Source organism: Poromitra crassiceps (assembly GCF_964638095.1).
Source record: "Poromitra crassiceps genome assembly, chromosome: 17".
NCBI classification, from domain to species: Eukaryota; Metazoa; Chordata; class Actinopteri; order Beryciformes; family Melamphaidae; genus Poromitra; species Poromitra crassiceps.
This window is the reverse complement of record NC_139635.1, coordinates 31,045,820-31,065,985: the sequence shown is the minus strand read 5'-3', so window position 1 is coordinate 31,065,985 and position 20,166 is coordinate 31,045,820. Positions and strand designations below refer to the sequence as shown.

The following is a 20,166-nucleotide window of genomic DNA, read 5'->3' as shown; positions in this document are numbered from 1 at the left end:
CACAGATGGTTAGTCAGCATGTTGAGGCACCGTAAAGAGAAATAGATAGTGAAGAGTATAGCTTTATCATGCATAATGCACAGATGGTTAGTCAGCATGTTGAGGCACTGTAAAGAGAAATAGATAGTGAAGAGTATACCTTTATCATGTGTAAGGCACAGATGGTTAGTCAGCATGTTGAGGCACTGTAAAGAGAAATAGATAGTGAAGAGTATACCTTTATCAGGCGTAAGGCACAGATGGTTAGTCAGAAATGTGCTTTCTCTGCACCAGTGCCTTGAATGAATCCTGCCTCAGTGGAATAGCTCAGAGGGAAGAAGCTCTCAACCTGCCCCCCCCCCCCCCCCCCCCCCCCCACCTTCTATTTCTGCACCATCAGAACTAGCTTCAGGAACACAGCGTGATATTAGCCGGGAGAGACAAAGGGCTTTATCTAGAAAATACCTTGTATTATTAACATTGGCCTCAGACACCTTAAAGGTACCACATGTTTATTCAGTTTTCATGATTCTATTTTGAAATACACCAAGGCACAAGGGGCTTTATGACCAAGGGTGTTTATTGAGTGAATAATGAATACAAATTGATGTTGGTGGCAGAGATGAAGGCCGGGTCACATCCTCCAAGGACTTGGCTCTTTTTAAAAATATATTTCCTTTTCATGATGACTCATGACATGACAGACGTTTGCAATGGGTATCAGCAATTAGTGATAGCACTACCCACAGCAGACAGCAGGCGACGCACACACACACACACACACACACACACACACACACACACAGTAATTGCATGCTCCAACGGGTATCAGCAATTACAGATAGCACTCCCCACAGCAGACAGCAAGTGGCGCATACACACACACACACACACACACACACAGAGTAATTGCATGCTCCAACGGGTATCAGCAATTAGTGATAACACTACCCAGAGCAGCCACCTGGGGCGATGCGCACTCTCACACACACACACACACACACAGTAATCACATGATCAAACAGGTATCAGCAATTAGTGATAGCACTACCTACAGCAGCCAGCAGGTGGTGCGCACACACACACATGCACACGCACACGCACACGCACACACGTACACACACAGACGGACAGTCTGTGTAAATCCATGATTTGCCTTAGTTCACCTTCTAACCATGCATAAGGCCTTAGCTGTGCTATCACGGTTGCCTAGACTTAACAGGAGATTTGTAAATGCCAGATGGCAACTGATCAATGAACGGGTGGAGTCAGTCTGTTGCCGATTCAAACAAACACGCTTTTGTAATGCAATTGATCGTTTCACCTTATCTCATGGGATGCATGTTGTGCTCATTCGAGTGCTTGAATGATTTGGCTGAACTGACAGCGTTCTGTGCTAAGCAGCACCCACACCCACAGGGGGCACGGTGGCTCAGTGGTAGAGCTGTCGCCTCGCAGTCAGAAGGTCCTGAGTTCGATTCTCGCCTGGGACACTGTGGGCGCTGTGGTTGTGTTCCCCCCCATATCTTCAGTGCCTACTGCCCAGGTGGGGTATCTCGTCGTAAGGGCCTTTCTGTCTGTGTGGAGTTTGCATGTTCTCCCCGTGCTCCCCCAGGGGGGTTCCTCCGTATATAACCCCCCCCCCACTAAAAACATGCAGAAGATCAGATCGTCATCGTCATCCGACCAGTGACGACAACATCCGAAGTCGGTCCCCGGGCGCTGTACGAGAAAGCGACCACTGCTCCTGGCCTGCCCCAGGAGGAAAGGACAAAGCCAGGATGGGTTAAATGCAGAGGACAAATTTCACCGGCCACCGTCAGCATGTGTGTGTTGTGGCCCTCAGTGCATGTGTTGTAGTGTGTTGTGTGACAATAAAGACGGGCTGCCGTCTGAAAAAAATCGTGTTGGCTAAAACTCAAATGGTTGTCATTTGGGATTTTCATCATGAACACATATCACAAAGCATTATGTTGCCAAGAGTTGTGTTGCCATATCAAGTTATGTCAAAAGGATGGCTGTTGAATGTGGAGTGATGTTTCTAGCTATATTCCCCCCCCTGCTATTCCATTTGTAAATGTCACCTGTAAGCGAAATTAAACCCAAAGGATCTCACTCCGCTGTTGCTACCCTTTCAAGAGTTGCTTCAGGCATTCAGAGGTGGATGATCTAAACTCATACAATATTGTTTCCAATAATCTGGAGGTGTTTACAAGGACCTTGAGGATGGGTGTGTGAATGTTAACATCACACACTCACTTTCTGAGAAAACCCAACTGATGCCTAGAAGAGAAACACATTGCTTGCAACGTTCTGGTCTTTGTAATGATTTTTTTTTTTTTTTGAGCGATATACTATGGTAACCTTAAGAATCATTTTTGTCATAGGAAATAGGATGACTGGGTGCAACCTTGAAGAATACATGTAGGACATATACAAGATAGAACTAAATTGATCACATAAACTGACTGAATTATAATAAGTCAATCTATTCATCATGCATACCCACTGAATCGTCTATTTTGCTAATCAAACGTGGTCTAATGAAAGAGTGGTCTGGTTAAACCCATCCTGATATAACGTGATCTCAAGCTCTGTTTCGCTGTGAACTCTGAAAACAAAGTGCTTTAAATGATCACTGATTCACTGTAACTGCTTGGCCCTAATGGAATAGCTACATTCACTTTTCATACATTTATAGAGCTATTCTCTATTTCCCCCAAACTCTTTATACATTTTAAGCGTTAAAGAGATCCACCAAATGTAAAGTGGGGAAATGCAAAATAAATAAAAATCCATTCAAAGTAAATACATAGTGGTTTTAAAAGATAAATAAACTGAACGAGGCAGAGGCTGAATTGGTATTCCTTGTACCTTGTTTTAGCTAACCTACCTTAACCAGCACCTTACTAGGGCCATGCTACAACCGATTAATGTCTCACCGACACAATTAAATACTAAGCCAAATGTAATGTGTGTTGTTGAAAATGGAGGAACAAATCTCTGAAGCTATATGCTTGGCCATGCAGTATTGGTGAAGAGTCTAATGATTCAACGCAAAGTATTTTAGAGCATAAACAATGTTTGAAATAGTTTCCGATTTGCAGTTTTGACAACCTAACATCTGTTTGTTTGTTTGTTTGTTTGTTTGTTGGTTGGTTGTTGTTGTTTTTCTTGCAGGGAGTGCATACAGAGAATGCATGGATAATGGCACGTGGGCATTGAAGAGCAATTACTCCAATTGTGAACCCATTTTAGAGGAAAAGGTTAGTACAGCAGTGTGTGTGTGTGTGGGGGGGGGGGGGGGGGGGAGTAAGTAATCTGCTAGAGTAACAGTAAGAAATAAATACTCATCATGGTTTCTCATCATGACAATAATGGCATGCTAGGAAGAGCCGTCAGATATAGCAAGTTGTGATGTTTTGATTGCAGAACACTAATAAACTGTATGTTCTTTTTGTGCACAGTGCAGTTAAATGGCTATAATTAGTTTTTAATTATGTTTCAAAACATGTACAGTATGTCTGACTCACTTCACAAATACAGATGTATTCCCGTTTAAACAGTCTAGTCTGTGTTCTTATAAGCAAAAGCCCAGGGCAAAGTTGTAAGTCTCCTATATGGTATGTACAGTAATGACTTTTGGCCTGATTACGCTCTCATGGTTTCCTTAGAATCTAAGGAAAGGCTTAAAGAGCATGGAGCAGGGTAATTCCTTTGCTAAATGTATACTTAACCTTGTCCCTATGTTTCAAATGTCTATTTGAAAAGTTAATGCATCATTAAAAAAAAAAAAAAAAAAGTTTGAAAAAAAAATGGAGAAAAACACCTTCCTTTTTCAGAAGGAAATAATAGACTTTTAATCTGACAAGAAAAAGCCTGCTACGTCACAGTGGGGAGTGGCTCCCGCGTGCGTGTCTCCCTCTCCCCTCCCACTGTGCTTGTCTGCGCTGTGACACGCTCTATCTCTCTCTCTCTCTCTCTCTCTCTCTCTCTCTCTCTCTCTCTCTCTCTCTCTCTCTCTCTCTCTCTCTCTCTCTCGCTCTCTCTCTCTCTCTCTCTCGGTGTGTGTGTGTGTGTGTGTGTGTGTGTGTGTGTGTGTGTGTGTCTACGCTGTGTGATACGCTCTCTTCACTCGAGGGAGGGGGAGGCTGCGGCTCCTTCCTCCCCGCACAGCACCGCTGCTCTGCTCTGCTCTGCTCTGCTGAAAGAAGGAGGAGAAACCGCCACCTCCACAGCCAGCCACCTCACACACCCCAACTGTGCCCGGCTCGCATGCCTCTCGGTCGGCTGGCCGGACAATATGCACCCCGCTGCAGCAGCAGCTTCGGGAGGTTTTCTCACTGTGTTCGGGACTTCGGCTCTAACTCGGCCAGATGGCTGGACACATACGTCACTTTTGCGCGCGCGCGTGTGTGTGTGTGTGTGTGTGTGTGTGTGTGTGTGTGCGTGCGTGCGTGTGTGTGTATCGAATTACAGTCCGCACCTCGGCCCGCCTCCGCTCGCTTGTGTGTGTGTCGAATTACAGTCCGCACCTCGGCCCGCCTCCGCTGCTTTCAAGCTCCTTCACAACTCTCTCTCCGCGGTCCGTTGTGGGCTGTTCCTGCTCTCTTTCACTGTCAAAATTAGCCTGAGGCCCATCACATGCATGTGCATAAACATTTGCTACCTCCTCTTCCTCCTGAAAACCGGCGTTAGCATCCATAGTGTGTGACTGACAGCCCTGACCTAAGTGATGACAGACAGAGGGACAGACGGGCATGCCTGGCGACTACCTACTCTGACGTCAGAGTTTTGGGGTCCAAGATGTCAAAATAAAAGTTCAAAAAATAAAACGACCCCAGAAGTCACTGTAGTGTATATGTAAGTGTCTTAATGTGAAAATCAAGTTCCTCCATAATTCACCTACACATTGACTGATTGGGGTCTCTAACCTGCCCCATGCTCTTTAAGGCTAAGGCGAAAGGCTTAGATGATTTTAAGCCACGACATCTGAAGTGTGTCAGTGGCATTTGCTTTCTGTCAGGCTACTTTAGTTAAGACCTCAAAGCACAAAGTAGACATACAGACAGACAGACAGACAGACAGACAGACAGACAGACAGACAGACAGAGACTGACAGACTGCCTTATGCTACACAGTTGGGTCTTTGGTGTGTAAAAGCCTTGTTCATTCGATATGTTCATTCCATGCTCTTTCTTTGTATTTTGAACTCCAACAGCAATGCTAAAGTAGTAATTCAACTGTTGTCTTTACAGAGAAAATATCCAATGCATTATAAAATAGCGCTGATCATCAACTACGTAGGCCACTGTATCTCTGTGGGAGCTCTAGTGGTGGCCTTCATCCTCTTCTTATGCTTAAGGCAAGTACAGAAATATCCTCCTGATGCATGAGACCTCTTCAAGACAGCCGGGGAAATGCATGATGTCATCCTTAACTCGCTTTATGTCAAGTCAATTAGCAACACTCGCACTAAGAAAAGCATCATGTGCATTTCAAAACACTTTTGTTTTTTAAACCAGTATTACTTCTTTTCATGTCATGTCATGTTACACAAACACACACTCACACACACACACACACACGCGCACGCGTGTGCACACGCACACACACACATTGCACAAGGCTACTATGAAAGAATAGGGCAGATACTAAACAGCCTAAATTGTGCTGCACACTAGGGTTTGAAGTCACTACTGATATTTTTAGATTGAAGACACAGTTAGGCAATATTTTGTACCGATATTAAATATCTTTAAGGTTCGATTCCCGGCAGCGCTGCCTCTGGCTCGGTCAGACGTTCTTCTGAACACGATTGGCAGACTTTCGCGGGTCAGAAGCCGGTGGGATATGAGTCCTGGTCGCTGCATTAGCGCAAGGGTTCCCAAACCTTTCAACCTCTGACCCCCAAAATAACCAGAGAGACTCGCGACCCCCACTGTCCCCGCAGGTGGTTGAAGGATACAGTTTTTGAATTTTGTAAACGAAACAAAACAAACAAAACATAACAATTGTGGTTCAAATGTGTTCTTTTTAATCGTTTTTTAAATTGTATTTCACACATTTTGTAGTTCACACATTCTTTAGGCCAAATTAACACATTCTGGAAATCATCTTGCGACCCACCCAGTGGTGTCCTGCGACCCCCCAGGGCGGGGGGAGGGTGCGGGACACCGCGACAAACTGATATACAACAATATACAACAAACTGATATACAACAAACTGATATACTGTATCAGTCTAACTCTACTATGCCACAACAGTTCTGTCAGGACTCACTTTAGAGTATACAGTTAGTCACTTTAGTAATTTTACTTTACTTCAAATGAGCCGTAGTCATGATAACAATGTGACCTCACTTCCCCTTGACTGGTGCAGGAGCATACGATGTCTCCGAAACATCATCCACTGGAACTTGATCACCACCTTCATACTGAGGAATGTTATGTGGTTTTTGCTTCAACTGATTGACCACAACATCCATGAGAGCAATGAGGTAACAGCATTGATTCATTATTTGTCACACGCACGCACGCACGCACGCACGCACGCACGCACGCACACACACACACACACACACACACACACACTTTGGCCGCAAGGTACACGGACGGACCCTATTGAGTGCCTTGATCTTAACAACTGATTTTAACCAGTTCAGATACAAACTAATTCACACCGAGAAAACAATTTGTGCTTTTGCTGAAATCTTGAATGAGTTTGAGTTTCCCTTTTCTTTTGCAGCCTTGGTGTCGACTAATTACAACAATATACAACTATTTTGTGGTGACAAACTTCTTCTGGATGTTTGTTGAAGGATGCTACCTTCACACCGCCATCGTAATGACTTATTCAACTGATAAGCTCAGAAAGTGGGTCTTCCTTTTCATCGGATGGTGTAAGTACAGTATGTTCATATTCGCAGAAGTAGCCTATGCTAGCAATATTATTTCATTATTTCTGTTTTGTTTGACATCACACCTAACCATTCGGTACAATGGGATCCACACGAACGCATATCCAAAACATCTCCTTCCTTAGTGTTATCACACACCGTCCAGCATATTAGGTTTGACCTTGTCTTGTTGTTAATGTAATGGCCGCTGTGTGTGCTTACAGGAGGAAAGAATAGATGCACAACACACTACTATACAGCACAGCACAGTACTGTACAGTACAGTATGTAGGTCATCCCAAAGTGACCCAGCAAAGATGATAGATTGATAAATAGATGAGAGATGAGCATATGATTGGAAATCTCGTATTGGCTTTAAAATTGGAATAAGCGAAGAGGGTTATTTATCTCACATGCTCTAGGCCAGTGGTTCTCAACTGGTCTAGCCTCACGAGTCACAACCCACATTTTTCTCGAGTCGCGACCCAAATTTAATTTGTAGGCTTATAATATGCTTCTTAAACAAGTTTAAACTGGTGATGCTCATCAAGTTCTAAATTTAACTGTATGTAATAAAACGGCTGACTTATCTTGAATTAAATAAAAATGCAGAATTATCTTGAATTACAGGTATTATGCTATAAGTTAAATTGGTGGTGCTCTTGTCTGAATGGCCCCAGGTCTCTGGTTTGTGGTTGTAAAGTATCATGAGGCTGTCATTATACTATATGTCACAATAGGTCATTTTAGAAAAATTGTCTCACTACAATGAAATGAATCCTATGAGCCCTCTTCTAGTTTCAGAGGATGCCAGCTTCACTTTGGCTTTGAAAGACTCTGAAAGACAGTAATGTCGGCCGCGGACGCTGCCGTCCTCAATGAGTAGAACTTTTTTTTTCATGCATACATTCGTGACCCACTCAAAACAGACCCACCAGTTGAGCACTCCTGTAGGCTAAATCAACCCTAACCGGCAGAATGTCAACTCATCATACTTGAGATTAGTTTGTTCTTATTTTTTTGTTCTTATACTTTGTTCTTACACTCTATATGTAACAAACATACAATAATCTTTAAATCTGCAGGTGTAGATTAAACTAGATTTTTTTTTATCACATCAATGCAATCACCTGTCCTTTCCTCGTTTCCCCAAGGACCCCCAAGTTGTGGCTTATAGGTGAAAAGAATACAGTGCTGTTTGCTAGTTATATAGATGCAAATTTTCTAGAGCATTCTGGAAATATTGAACTCTCGCAAGTGAAACCACTTCAGCCAGAAAAGGGAATTTCACACAATCCCCCCTATTACTCCTGGGAGTTTGCTAATTCATATTCATTGTACAAATCAGAAGTGGGCCAGTTTACATCTGTGAAACAGTGGGAATCTGATTTTAGCTGGCTGCTGCAGCCAGATCAAAATAGGACTGGACCTCAGGTGTATCAGTGGTGTAATGGATTCCTTTTGAGTTTTTCAGAAGGCATATTAGTGCACGTTATGGTCGTTAATAGTGCAATAGTGGAGGTCCTCGGCATCAATATCTGATTGCATTGGTGGTCTCAACACAATTGAATAGAGAGCCAAAGTGAACGTCACTTCCTGCTTCAGCACTGTACCAGAGATTTTCATCCGCCATTTATTTTCCCATAGACATTTTGTAAAATGCTTATGAGAATACTGTTACTTGTTCAAACCAAACAGTTCAGCTATATTTAGAAACAGGAGAGACCGCATAACATTCCACTTGGACCGAAACGTAAAAGAAATTGCGGATTTAAATAATCCGCAAATTTTATGTTTAAGTACTATATGGCAAGTAAGACCTCCAATTAAGCAACTAAAACAGCTTTGGTATACATTAGATTGAAGGTTAAATTAGAGTCAGGTTAGACAACTCAAACTTTGGTACAGGTTATAGACAACTCACACAATTTAGATGAGATTAGGGTGAGACTTTGGTCATAAGAAAAAACTTGGTGGAAATGCAAACTAACCTCGTGGTTTTAAAATTCTGAACATGACTTGGGAATTGAACCCAGGTCACCAGAGCTGAAGGTAAATGTAAACAACCACCCACGAATCTCACCTCCACACCTCCAGTGTCAAGCTGCTGCCTATTCATTCTAGTCTCTTGGTATCCACTAGGGCAGGGATACTCAACTTGCTTTGCCCGGGGACCACTTTCGTGAAATGATAGGAGGCCAGCTGGGGCCAGTTAATAAACAAACAATATACATTTTTCTGTAGCGGATTGTAGGTTGTTTGGGTGTTAGCCGGAGTTTAGTCTGGCAATATTGTGCACACCGGATAGTTAGTTAGGTTAAGTTAAGTACATACATAAGTGCCTGGGTAGCGAGCATATGGCGGCATTTGACAATTTAGCTGGAGCTCAGTCAAACTTTATTTCACGTTAGTTTTTATTGTGAATTAGATTCTAATTCACGATAAAAACTGACGTGGAATTATTAGAAAATGGTCGGGGGGCCACTCTGCACCCTGTCGCGGGCCGCATCTGGCCCCCGAAGTTGAGTATCACTGCACTAGAGAACAATATGGGCTTCCGAAAGGGCTGCAGCAAACCACTTTAATGCAGAGGGTGAAAGTAACAATGAATGGTGGCTGTCAAAGTGTGCTTCAAACATGATGCTTAACCTGCATAGAAGCCAGCCACTGTGTTCTATTTGACTCTCTCTGTGCCTTGCTGTTCTGTGCCTCCGAAACAAATCATATACTGTCACCTTCCGCATTGGAGCGGCTTCCAACCTTGTCTTTTTGTTCAGTGATGTCTACTCATCCAAACCTTTAGTGGTGGGGAAATGTACAGTACTTCTCTCGCTTTTAATCCACAGAGCATGCAATGATGGCAGGGAAAATGCCAGTATGCTCCTTGAATAGGTTTTTTGAAGAATGTATAATACTGTATTTCCCTCTTATACCATGACAAAAAAATATATATACGGTATATCAATGAATGATCAATGATAAATAAATGGCATGTTATATGCCACTGTCTTGTATGTAATTTAGTAAAATCATATCCTGTAGTTCTGGGTAAACTAAATGTTGTTAAAGTTGCTTTAAGTTCGCATGGTACTTCGATCTACTTGAGGACTGATTATGCACAACACACCTCAATTCAGTTTAGAGAGCTCTTATCGCTGAAAATTGACACTTGCATTTAGAAGCTTTTTCCAACAACATTCTACGCCTCCCCTCATGAATGTTAATGTTGTTTTGCAAACACTTTTCTTAACCCATATCTTTTCATTTCTCTATTACAGGTATTCCTTGCCCTATAATTGTTGCCTGGGCTATTGGAAAACTGTATTACGAAAACGAACAGTAAGCATTGACTTAAGAATTCAATGTGTTTTTCCAGCCCTATAATAATGTTTTCTTTAACCACGTGTTATTGATTTATTTTCTGTGTTAACAGATGTTGGTTTGGCAAGGAACCTGGAAAATATATTGACTACATTTACCAAGGACCAGTTATTCTTGTCCTTCTGGTGAGCAACAACAGATCTGTAGAGCCATTCATTATGCTTTCTGTTTGATTGGTTAGAACGGTCATTCATAGCATAATGACGCACATGATCACTGCTAGTGTTTGTATTACTGGTTAAAAAGCACTGCAGGGGCATCTGGGTAGTGTAGCGGTAAAACACCTACCACCGCGGGGCGGAGACCCGGGTTCACTTCCCGGCAGCGGTACCTCCGGCTTGGTCAGACGTCCCTACAGACACGGTTTGCCGTGTCTGTGGGTGGGAAGCCGGTGGATTATGAGTCCTGGTCAGTGCACTAGTGGCTAGCAGTTCAGTGGGGAGGGGAACTGGGGGGAATAACGTGACCCCCCACACGTTACATCCTGCAGGTGGAACACCTCTGTGTCAGGTGAAAAGAAGCAACTGGCGACTGCACATGTATTGAAGGAGGCATGTGAGAGTATACACCCTCCCCCGATCGGCAGAGGGGGTGGAGCAACGACCGGGGCCGCGCTTCAGCCACCGAAAATTAGACCTGTAAAATTGGGAGAAAAAAAAGGGGGGGGGGGGGCATTTAAATAAATAAATAAATAGCACTTCAAAATGGAAATGATCATACAGTGCAAGACATTTCCATGATTTCCATGCAGTTTCTTGCAGGTATCACCACTAAGAAAGATAGACTTAATTTACCTGATGCTTTAAAAACTATTGCTTGCCACTACTTTTTTTTTTTTTTTTTTTTTTCTTCTTCTTCTTCTTCTTCTTCTTCTTCTTCTTCTTCTTCTTCTTCTTCTTCTTCTTCTTCTTCTTCTTCTTCTTCTTCTTCTTCTTCTTTTTTTTTTTTTTTTTTTTTTACAGATCAGAGGACTATTCTGTCCATAGCCATAGTCCGTTCTGTCCATGTCTTTACAGTAATTGGTCTTGAACACGCTGTTAGCAGCATATGGTGGCCGTCTGACCAGTCCTGCTTTGTGTCGGCTTTCTTCTAACGCCACTTTGTTGAGAAAGCAGGTGACCTTTGACCTTTGTTGCTCTCCTCACTCAGTAGATAATGAGCAGAATCTGCTCTCAGTGGCTACTTTACTGTCAGTGGAAGCCATTATGTGCAGAGTTCAGTATGCATTCATTTTTTCACTTCTTTCCTAGATCAACTTTGTTTTCCTCTTCAACATAGTAAGAATCCTTATGACCAAACTGAGAGCGTCCACCACTTCTGAAACAATACAGTACAGGTGAGTTCATTCTATATGTTTTTTCTCAGCCCTGATTACTGTGTTTTGGTCTGTTTCCCCCTCTAGAGTCCATTTACAGCATACAGGGTGTTTGCATGCATTGTAACTGCTGGTCCTGTTCACATTAATAGGACTTTGTGATTTACAGTATATGGCGGATATGTTAGGCATGAGCTACACACATTTAAATGTGTGCAGGGTTAATGGTGCATGCGCACATTTAGGTGAAATGATCTCTGCTGGAATCCAACTACATTTGTATGAAATGTCCCATCTCTCTGTCTTCACAGGAAAGCAGTGAAAGCAACGCTGGTCTTACTACCTCTGCTGGGGATCACCTACATGCTCTTCTTTGTCAATCCTGGGGAGGATGACATTTCGCAGATAGTTTTCATCTATTTCAACTCGTTTTTACAGTCGTTTCAGGTGAGAATAAAGACAATGATAAAGAGATGATATGAGGAATGCACTCATGTGAAAACCACCCAACGCATCTAAATATATACAATGGATCTTGCTAATTGCATAATGGATCATGTTATATCGTAGAGGTTATAGTGATCAACCGCTTATATCTTGATCAAAAAAAGCTTTGTCCCGAATCATTCCTATACAAATGCTGTTTAAATAATTTGCTTATAGTGATCATTTTGGGCCTTGTCCCACCTGAGAACAATGGATTTTTTTTTTTTACTACAGTATTTTTTTTAAAATATACTTTCAAACTGCCAAAAATTTGCCAAGATTGCAGCATCTCTGTCTGTGGAGAGATGGTGGTGTCTCTGTCTATGTAAGACCGCTGTGTTTGAAACAGCTGGAGGCCTAACTCACTGTATGGATTTTTAAAGTCGATAACATTCCTTTACTTTCTATGTACTGTATTCATGTAATACATATACAAATAGATGTTAATCTGCATGAGAAATAAAGAAAAAGGGAAAAAAAACACGGTTATACAGTAATGATCATCCGCTTATAGTGATCAATTTGACCCGTCCCAAGGTGATCGAGGAGTGCACTGCACTTCTCTCATGAGGACATTATCTGAGGTTATGAGCCCTCTTGTGGGAGGGATGATGTGGCAGAGCTTACACACAACATAGCAGTCCATGCCTTATGCCCTGTGCTCTCAGAGAGCTTACACACAACATGGCAGTCCATGCCTTATGCCCTGTGCTCTCAGAGAGCTTACACACAACATAGCAGTCCATGCCTTATGCCCTGTGCTCTCAGAGAGCTTACACACAACATAGCAGTCCATGCCTTATGCCCTGTGCTCTCAGAGAGCTTACACACAACATGGCAGTCCATGCCTTATGCTCTGTGCTCTCAGCTGTCAGCAGGAACAGGGCCATGTGGGCGTGAGTTCAGCTCTGTGGCTATTTTTCCGTCTCCCTGTCTTCTGTGCCTTAATGTAAGGCTGAGTGGGAAGAGAAGAGGGAATTCACGCTCCATTTAATGAGACATCTATTTGTGTGATTCCTATAAAGAAGTTATGGGCTTTGTCCACATGTGTTGATGTCTCTTTTCTTATCACTTGTATGACTCCGCCCTCTGCATGTCTGATACCTACATGCATTTCCAATTATCCAGTTTTGGTTCAGCCAAGTATTGCAAGGAACCTTAGAAAGCTACTTCTAATAGTCATCTGTCTTCTGTTGCAGGGTTTCTTTGTGTCCGTATTTTATTGCTTTTTAAATGGAGAGGTGAGTCATCAGAATTTTGCAAAACACTATTCGCGTTTGCTTACTAATTTTATTAAAATGTCCAAAGTTCTTTCATACATGAATGATCCTAAAAAAAAACAAAGTGGATTTCTTTCATTAGTCTATTACTGGTTTAGCAGGCTAACTGCAGGGTGTATTTAGACAGCACCTTTCATCTGCAATTTGATTAAAGCAAATACATCAGTGGGATTAGCTACAGTAGCTTGTGAAAAGAAAATAGATTGTGTGTTTTTTATTGCATCAGTGAAACTCCAACATCACATTTTAATAATGGTCCGTAAATATGATAGAGACCTTTACTGAGCTCCGTTCCTTCACCTGATGAAGATACAGGCAAATTGCTGGAATTCCAGCTGTTTGAAGGCCATTCATGCCATGAAAGGAATTATACATCTGTCAGTAATTATGAAATGTTAAGCACCCTCCGGTTGATTTATTCCACAACCCTTCTATAATTGAAAATTGAAAGGTGTGCGAGAATGAATTTCAATCAACACGCTCATGCAACTTTAGATTTGTCATTGAAATCAACATAAAACGCGATACTGTAACTCAGTAGTCAGCAAATATGTTTAGCAATAAAATAATGAAATAGGGCTTTTATTTATTTGTAATCCTGTATTCCATCTGGATCTATTGAAATTGAGTTGAATGGGTTGTGTTGGGTAGTTTACGACGACAATAAGGTAATTTATCGTTGATGTTTTAGGTGCGTTCTGCAGTGAGGAAACGGTGGCACCGCTGGCAGGACAATCACGCCCTTCGAGTGCGAGTGGCGCGGGCCATGTCCATCCCCACATCGCCAACTAGGATCAGCTTCCACAGCATCAAACAGACCACCACAGCTGTGTGACCGGGGGCCTGCAGGGCGCCCTCTGCTGGTCGAGTGCGAGTGGTGCGGGCCGTGTCCGTCCCCACATCGTCAACTAGGATCAGCTTCCACAGCATCAAACAGACCACAGCTGTGTGACGCCCTCTGTTGCTGAGAAACAGATGCCCTGGACTTCAAATGAAGTGATTTACACAATACAGAAGAGACTGACTTCCAGATTCCACCAACAAGCTGCAGTGTGTCCACTCACTGTGAGAGGTGAGTCATAATGGGGACGTTAATATGTATGTGCTTGTGAGAACAGATGAGCATCTCAAAATAAACTGTAACACTGTAACTGTATCATAGGCGTTGCATCATGTAACATATCTGTAACACTGTAACTGTATCTAGACTTTGCATCATGTAACACAGGGATGGGCAACTTTGATGGTAGAGAGGGCCACAAAAAAAGGTCCTCGCTACCAGAGGGCCAAATTGTGACTTTGTGCACTTCCACCAGTAGCCTACTGTAACACCATCACTCCCAATTATAGCTATTAATTTGATGAAAAGGAATCAAAGTTTATTATACCAACATTTATATTTTTCATATTCAAATTGAGTAATTCTTCCATTCAGATGACACCAGAAACTTTGCTCTAGCTTTAAAACAGACCGCTACAGCAATTTGATGGCATACATCACCCAAATATGTCATATTAATCAGATTTGTAATGTTGCATGTGCAATGTGCATCCGGGATATAGTTTGTTACAATAGTGTTAACTCAAATGCTAATGTTAAACAGTATGTGGTGGTTCGATGCTAATGCCATTAGCGCCATGTTCTGGGATGTACAGTAAAATAAAAACACAGATTTGCTGGTTTAACCTAACCTAACCAAAAACGTCTACTTTGTAAAAAAAAAAAAATGAAAAAAGGGAAATTGACCCAGGGGCCACAATAAGTGAGGTCAGGGGCCGCATGCGGCCCACGGGCCGCCAGTTGCACACCCCTGATGTAACATGTGGCACAATCGTTTTTAATTTTTCAGGAGATTGGACCATTGGAATTTCATGTCTTCGAACACAAAGACATGAAAATGGAACCATAGTCGTGTCTCCGGGTAGTGCAGCAGTAGATTCCTTGCCTACCAACACGAGGGTCGCAGGTTCGAGCCCCCGTGTTGCCTCCGGCTTGGTCGGGCATCCATACAGGCACAATTGGCCGTGTCTGCAGGTGGGAAGCCGGATTAAGGGTATGTGTCCTGGTCGCTGCACTAGTGCCTCGTCTGGTTCCTAGGATAGTGCCAGGATGACCCGTCACCTGCCCTACTCTGCCTCTGATTGGGTTGGCTTTAGGCATGAGGAGGCATGATTGGTTGGGGTTAGGATCAAATCAAGCAGTGGCTCCAACTGCAGTGATTATCATGACATGTTTTTAGGGTCCAATCCTCCAATCACTGAATAACATCAGAAGAGAAGGTGGTACGATTAAGAATGTAAAACTTTTCTGTGAAACTACTGTATGTCATTTTATTTTGTTCAGTTTTCATTGTTTCTTCAGTCTAGATTCAGATCCATGGGCTTGGCTGGGGATTTGTACTGTAGATTAATAAAATAACAAGATATCTATTCACTTCAAAGACTGTGATTAAATTTCGTTAGAGTTTAATGGCTATTGTACAGGACATGAAATAATCTTTCATCACCCCTTGTAAAATGTACAGTTCATATTTGTATTTGGTACGACTTTTATTACATTAGCCTACAAAAGATGTCTTTCTATTGTGCTGCTGGATTGGACTGATTTCAACCAATAAGAACAGTGAGTTCAAGTGTTGATGATCATCCAAAGTGATTTTCATGTAGATATTTTAAACATTTACCTGTGTTTCTATTGCCACCATCACATCTTGTGCAGCTGTAACACTGCACACACCTCCCACCTCCATCATGTCTTAAGCTCATTCTGTGAAAGTTTAACTTTACCTGATACAGTTGTGAAATTGCATTTGATAGCCTATTTCACACACAGAGAGAAAATGAATAATTTATTTCAACTCACCAAAGAGTCAAACCATGTTTACCTATATATTTCCATTGTTCCCACTGCACTTTGTAGACCAAATCTTGTCGGTATTATTTTGTACTCTTTTCATTATGAAATGTATATTCAATGTGTGTGATGTCAGATTTGGTAACTTATTAGTGAACATAAATACATTTGACCTATAATGATTTTATTGAAAACTATACGTTGAGCCACCCATGTTGCCTTACAAATGCATATTTGTGAACAGGAAACTTATCTCTCTGTAAATTATGTATTTGTGTGTGATTGATATATTGTACATGTACATGTGGAAAAAAATACCATCAGATTTCAAGTAAAATCATACTCTTCTTGTTGTTGCCTTTTTACAGGACAATCTTAGAGAGACTGACATCAGTGATGACAGTGGATGATGCATTAAGCCTATTCAGTTTGGGCAATTTGACATCAGCCACACATTGCCCTAATGGGATCTGATTGGTTGATGCATTTGCTATTTGTCCCTCCTGTTTTCAAGCACCGCATGACACAAATACAGCAGTCCTGTAATGGCTCTGATCATTATTTTTAATGGAGTGGACTACAGTAGCGTTGCTGGCACTGTGGCATCTAATTGTCTTAGTTGTAAATAACATGTTTGTCATTTGGAATACTTTAAGATGGCCTGAGAAAGTGTCCCTGCTAGGTTATGTAATATGCATGTGGACTTGGTACTATTCTTATAGTATAGGCTGGGCGGGAGTGAAGTGGAGCAGAAAATGCTGCCGATGCCCAGACCCCTCAGGACTGAGTTCTACATCCGCCAACGATTAGCTGGGACTCTGATGCAGGCAGCCTAATAAAGGCTAATGCAGACAGCGGAGCTGCAGTTCTGCCACAGGCAAGGCGCACATCTGTACTTAATCTTGGATTCTTTCCCCCAGGCTCCCTTGTGTCTCTATTAAACGGATTTGTTAAATGGGGGGGGTTATAACCGCTATATTATTATCTTATAATGTGTAGTTCATGAACCAACAAAAACACATGAGATAGTCAATCAAAATTAAACAATGCAACCTTTTTGCATTGGCTACATAAAAAAAACTATGTGAATGATTGAGCATGAGATGAAACTCTAAGTTGACGTTACTGTCAATAAATCATTCACTCGTGGGTCCCCTGGGACACATCATACTGACGCTCGCTATTAATAGAAGATTAAATTGGTCATGTGAAAAATTAACTATAGGTGGCAGGGAGGTCTAGTGGTTGGAGAGACCATCCTTCACCTAGAGGTCCTTGGCTCAGTCCGCCTGTGTCAGCAAGCACCCGTCCTGCTGGAGTGCCCTTGAGCAAGACACTGGACCCTCACCAGTCTATGCTATGGCATTATATTATAGTTGTTGTCCTGGTTGAAAGCTGCATAAGCCTCCCTCAAAACATTGGCTTATTAAACATTATGGATGGGGAATGCTAAATATAGAACTGTCTTGTATTTATCAAATCATTCAAGGCAAATCAATGTAAATATCAGATGAGAACATTATGCATGGTATTTCCCTTTGAGATTTGGGCGAGTTATGATTAAAATGTACATTAATAATAATCAGTGAGCACTGCTCGCTTTGTCGGAAGTCACATCAGACAAATGACTGACTCCATGACAACACGGTTTATCTGTTATCATAGAGGCTTTGCAACTGTGTCCCATATGCAGCAACCACAACTGGTGCAATCATGGAGTGGCGAATTGGCTGTGTGCAAATGACTAAATATATAACAACCAGGCTGAGAAAAGAGAGATGGCAGCCTCTATCGACCCCGGCCTCTATAGTTAGCCCTACTTCAAACACAGCTTTAGTTTTAGAAGAGTCAGTACCAGAACTTTTCGCCAACTTGATGACGGACTTAGCAACTTTTCAGAAATCATGTGATACAGCTGAGGATGCCCTGTGCACAGCAGTGCTTCTCTCCTGGGTGCCGGCTGGTGCAGGGTGAATCACAGTGAACCCAAAAGACCCACCAGGGGTCCTTGAGAGGGTTCCAGGCAGTACCCATAGCAAATGTATGAATTATTCAACTTCACCATTAGCCTTGATTGACAAACAGACAAGGAACCTATAACGAAGGAAAAGATATCACTCACATCTCAGTGTTCGAATTTTGCAATCTGTGGAAGCATTTTTCAATCAAACGTGAAACAACAGTACACAGATACTGTATGATGGTATATAGTGGGACTTTCCATGCCTGCCCCATTCACTTCAATAGAACTGTCCCCAGTCTAGCCCCAATGCCAAATTCGAACACTGTGATGAGTGATGTCTCTTCCTTCTATATAGGTTACTTGCACACAGAGAGGAAGCAAATTGTTGCATTTCTGATCAACTATATCATACTGTATATCATGTTATTTTTTAGGGCTTTAAAACATGAATGACAGATGAATAGATCTTGGGGCTGGGGCAATTTTTCAAGAAAGAAAGAAAGAAAGAAAGAAAAAGATCCGGGCCTAACGACGCCCATGCCGCTTTCACACCAGAGGTCCAAACAGGGTTATTCCCAGGTTGATTTTGTGTCTGATACCACTTTCATACCAACAAACAGGGTTGGACCCTGGTCATGACAATTCAGATAGGACCCGGTCACAATCTGGGAGAGATGCATAACAAGAATTAACATATCTGTATGCCATACATACAGCAACAAATAGCTGGTCCAACCCACCTTCCAAGGTAGGTCAGCAACCCGGGTTAACCCTTTCATACCCAAAATCAACATGGGGGTTTGACCCTTGGTGTGAAAGGGGTATGAAAGGGTTAACCCGGGTTGGCTGGCTCTACTGGACAAAGGTCGGACAATTGTTGATTTTAATGTTGCTATTTGTATTGCTAATTGTTATGCATCTCTCCCAGGTTGTGACCCGGATATCTGAATTGTCATGAGCAGGGATTAACCTGTGTTGAGTGACTTGGTGTGAATTGACAAAAGAAGGGGTAGGTGCACGCTGTTAACTGGTGGTGTACGTGAACTAAAATTAAATTGTGTTTTGCAGGACAAGTGGGAAGGATTGTCTGTGACAATATGTCTGTTATTAATATTCTATGAATAACTACAATTCCTCCATCATGTAATGTTTATTATGTTCTCAATAAATGCTTCAGAGCTTTGAATCTGTTTAAAAAGTCAAATTCAAAAACGAACCCCACAAACAAGGTTTCCTGACTCAATATCACAATTTTACTGAATCCCAAATTGAAAATGAAGAATCTTTGGTTATTAAAGCTGCGGCCCCCTCTGCTGGCTAAAAAGGGGAAATACTATTCCTCAAATTTCCTTGGGGCTGATATGTTCAGCATGTTCAACAAACTGTGGGGCAGAGATGGGGAGTTGGACTTGAAACTAAGACTTGTGTCGCGCTTAAGTCACACACACAGTGACTTGAGACTTGACTTGAGACTCTTCCTCAAAGACTTGAGACTTGACTTGGACTGAGGTTTGGGACTTGTGAACAAGCATTTTATTTTTTGGTGCATTAACATAAGGACATGTCTCCTAATATCATCTAATCAATGCTGATACTGGATGCTAATAGATAAAGGATTCAAAAGCAGACTGGATGACATCCAGCAGATGATAGAACGCTCCTCCATAAGAGACTTGAGACTTGACTTGGACTTGTGACCAAAGACTTGAGACTTGACTTGGACTTGCAAAAAATGACTTGTGAGCATCTCTGCTGTGGGGTTCTCGGGAATCAGTTATTCAGATAACCCCGGTCCATCCTGGGTCCTTTCTGTGTGGAGTTTGCATGTGTCCGGTTTCCTCCCACCATGTAAAGACATGTATGTTAGGACAAAGAGAGAAAAAACGCGCTTCAGCTGATAATGCTGATAATTTTGTTCCACATGTACAGTATGTTAGGGTTAAGACTCCTGTCAGTGCCCCTGATCAAGGCAATGGCAAAAATATATACAATGTAGAACAAACCAACTT

The 20,166-nt window shown here is 42.2% G+C and overlaps 1 protein-coding gene across 1 annotated transcript in view; it reads left to right on the top strand.

Annotated features, from left to right (window-relative positions):
- The window catches only part of LOC310792337 (corticotropin-releasing factor receptor 2), a gene marked incomplete at both ends in the record, with an annotated part of 38,546 nt that extends 24,371 nt beyond the window's left edge, over positions 1–14,175 (top strand). The window contains 10 exons of the mRNA XM_083654059.1: positions 3,160–3,245; positions 5,238–5,344; positions 6,362–6,479; positions 6,728–6,881; positions 10,157–10,217; positions 10,312–10,384; positions 11,510–11,595; positions 11,886–12,021; positions 13,260–13,301; positions 14,032–14,175. Of these exons, the coding sequence (XP_083510185.1) occupies positions 3,160–3,245; positions 5,238–5,344; positions 6,362–6,479; positions 6,728–6,881; positions 10,157–10,217; positions 10,312–10,384; positions 11,510–11,595; positions 11,886–12,021; positions 13,260–13,301; positions 14,032–14,175 (1,007 nt within the window). The remainder of the gene's footprint in view (positions 1–3,159; positions 3,246–5,237; positions 5,345–6,361; positions 6,480–6,727; positions 6,882–10,156; positions 10,218–10,311; positions 10,385–11,509; positions 11,596–11,885; positions 12,022–13,259; positions 13,302–14,031) is intronic.
- Between the last annotated feature and the right edge of the window lie 5,991 nt (positions 14,176–20,166).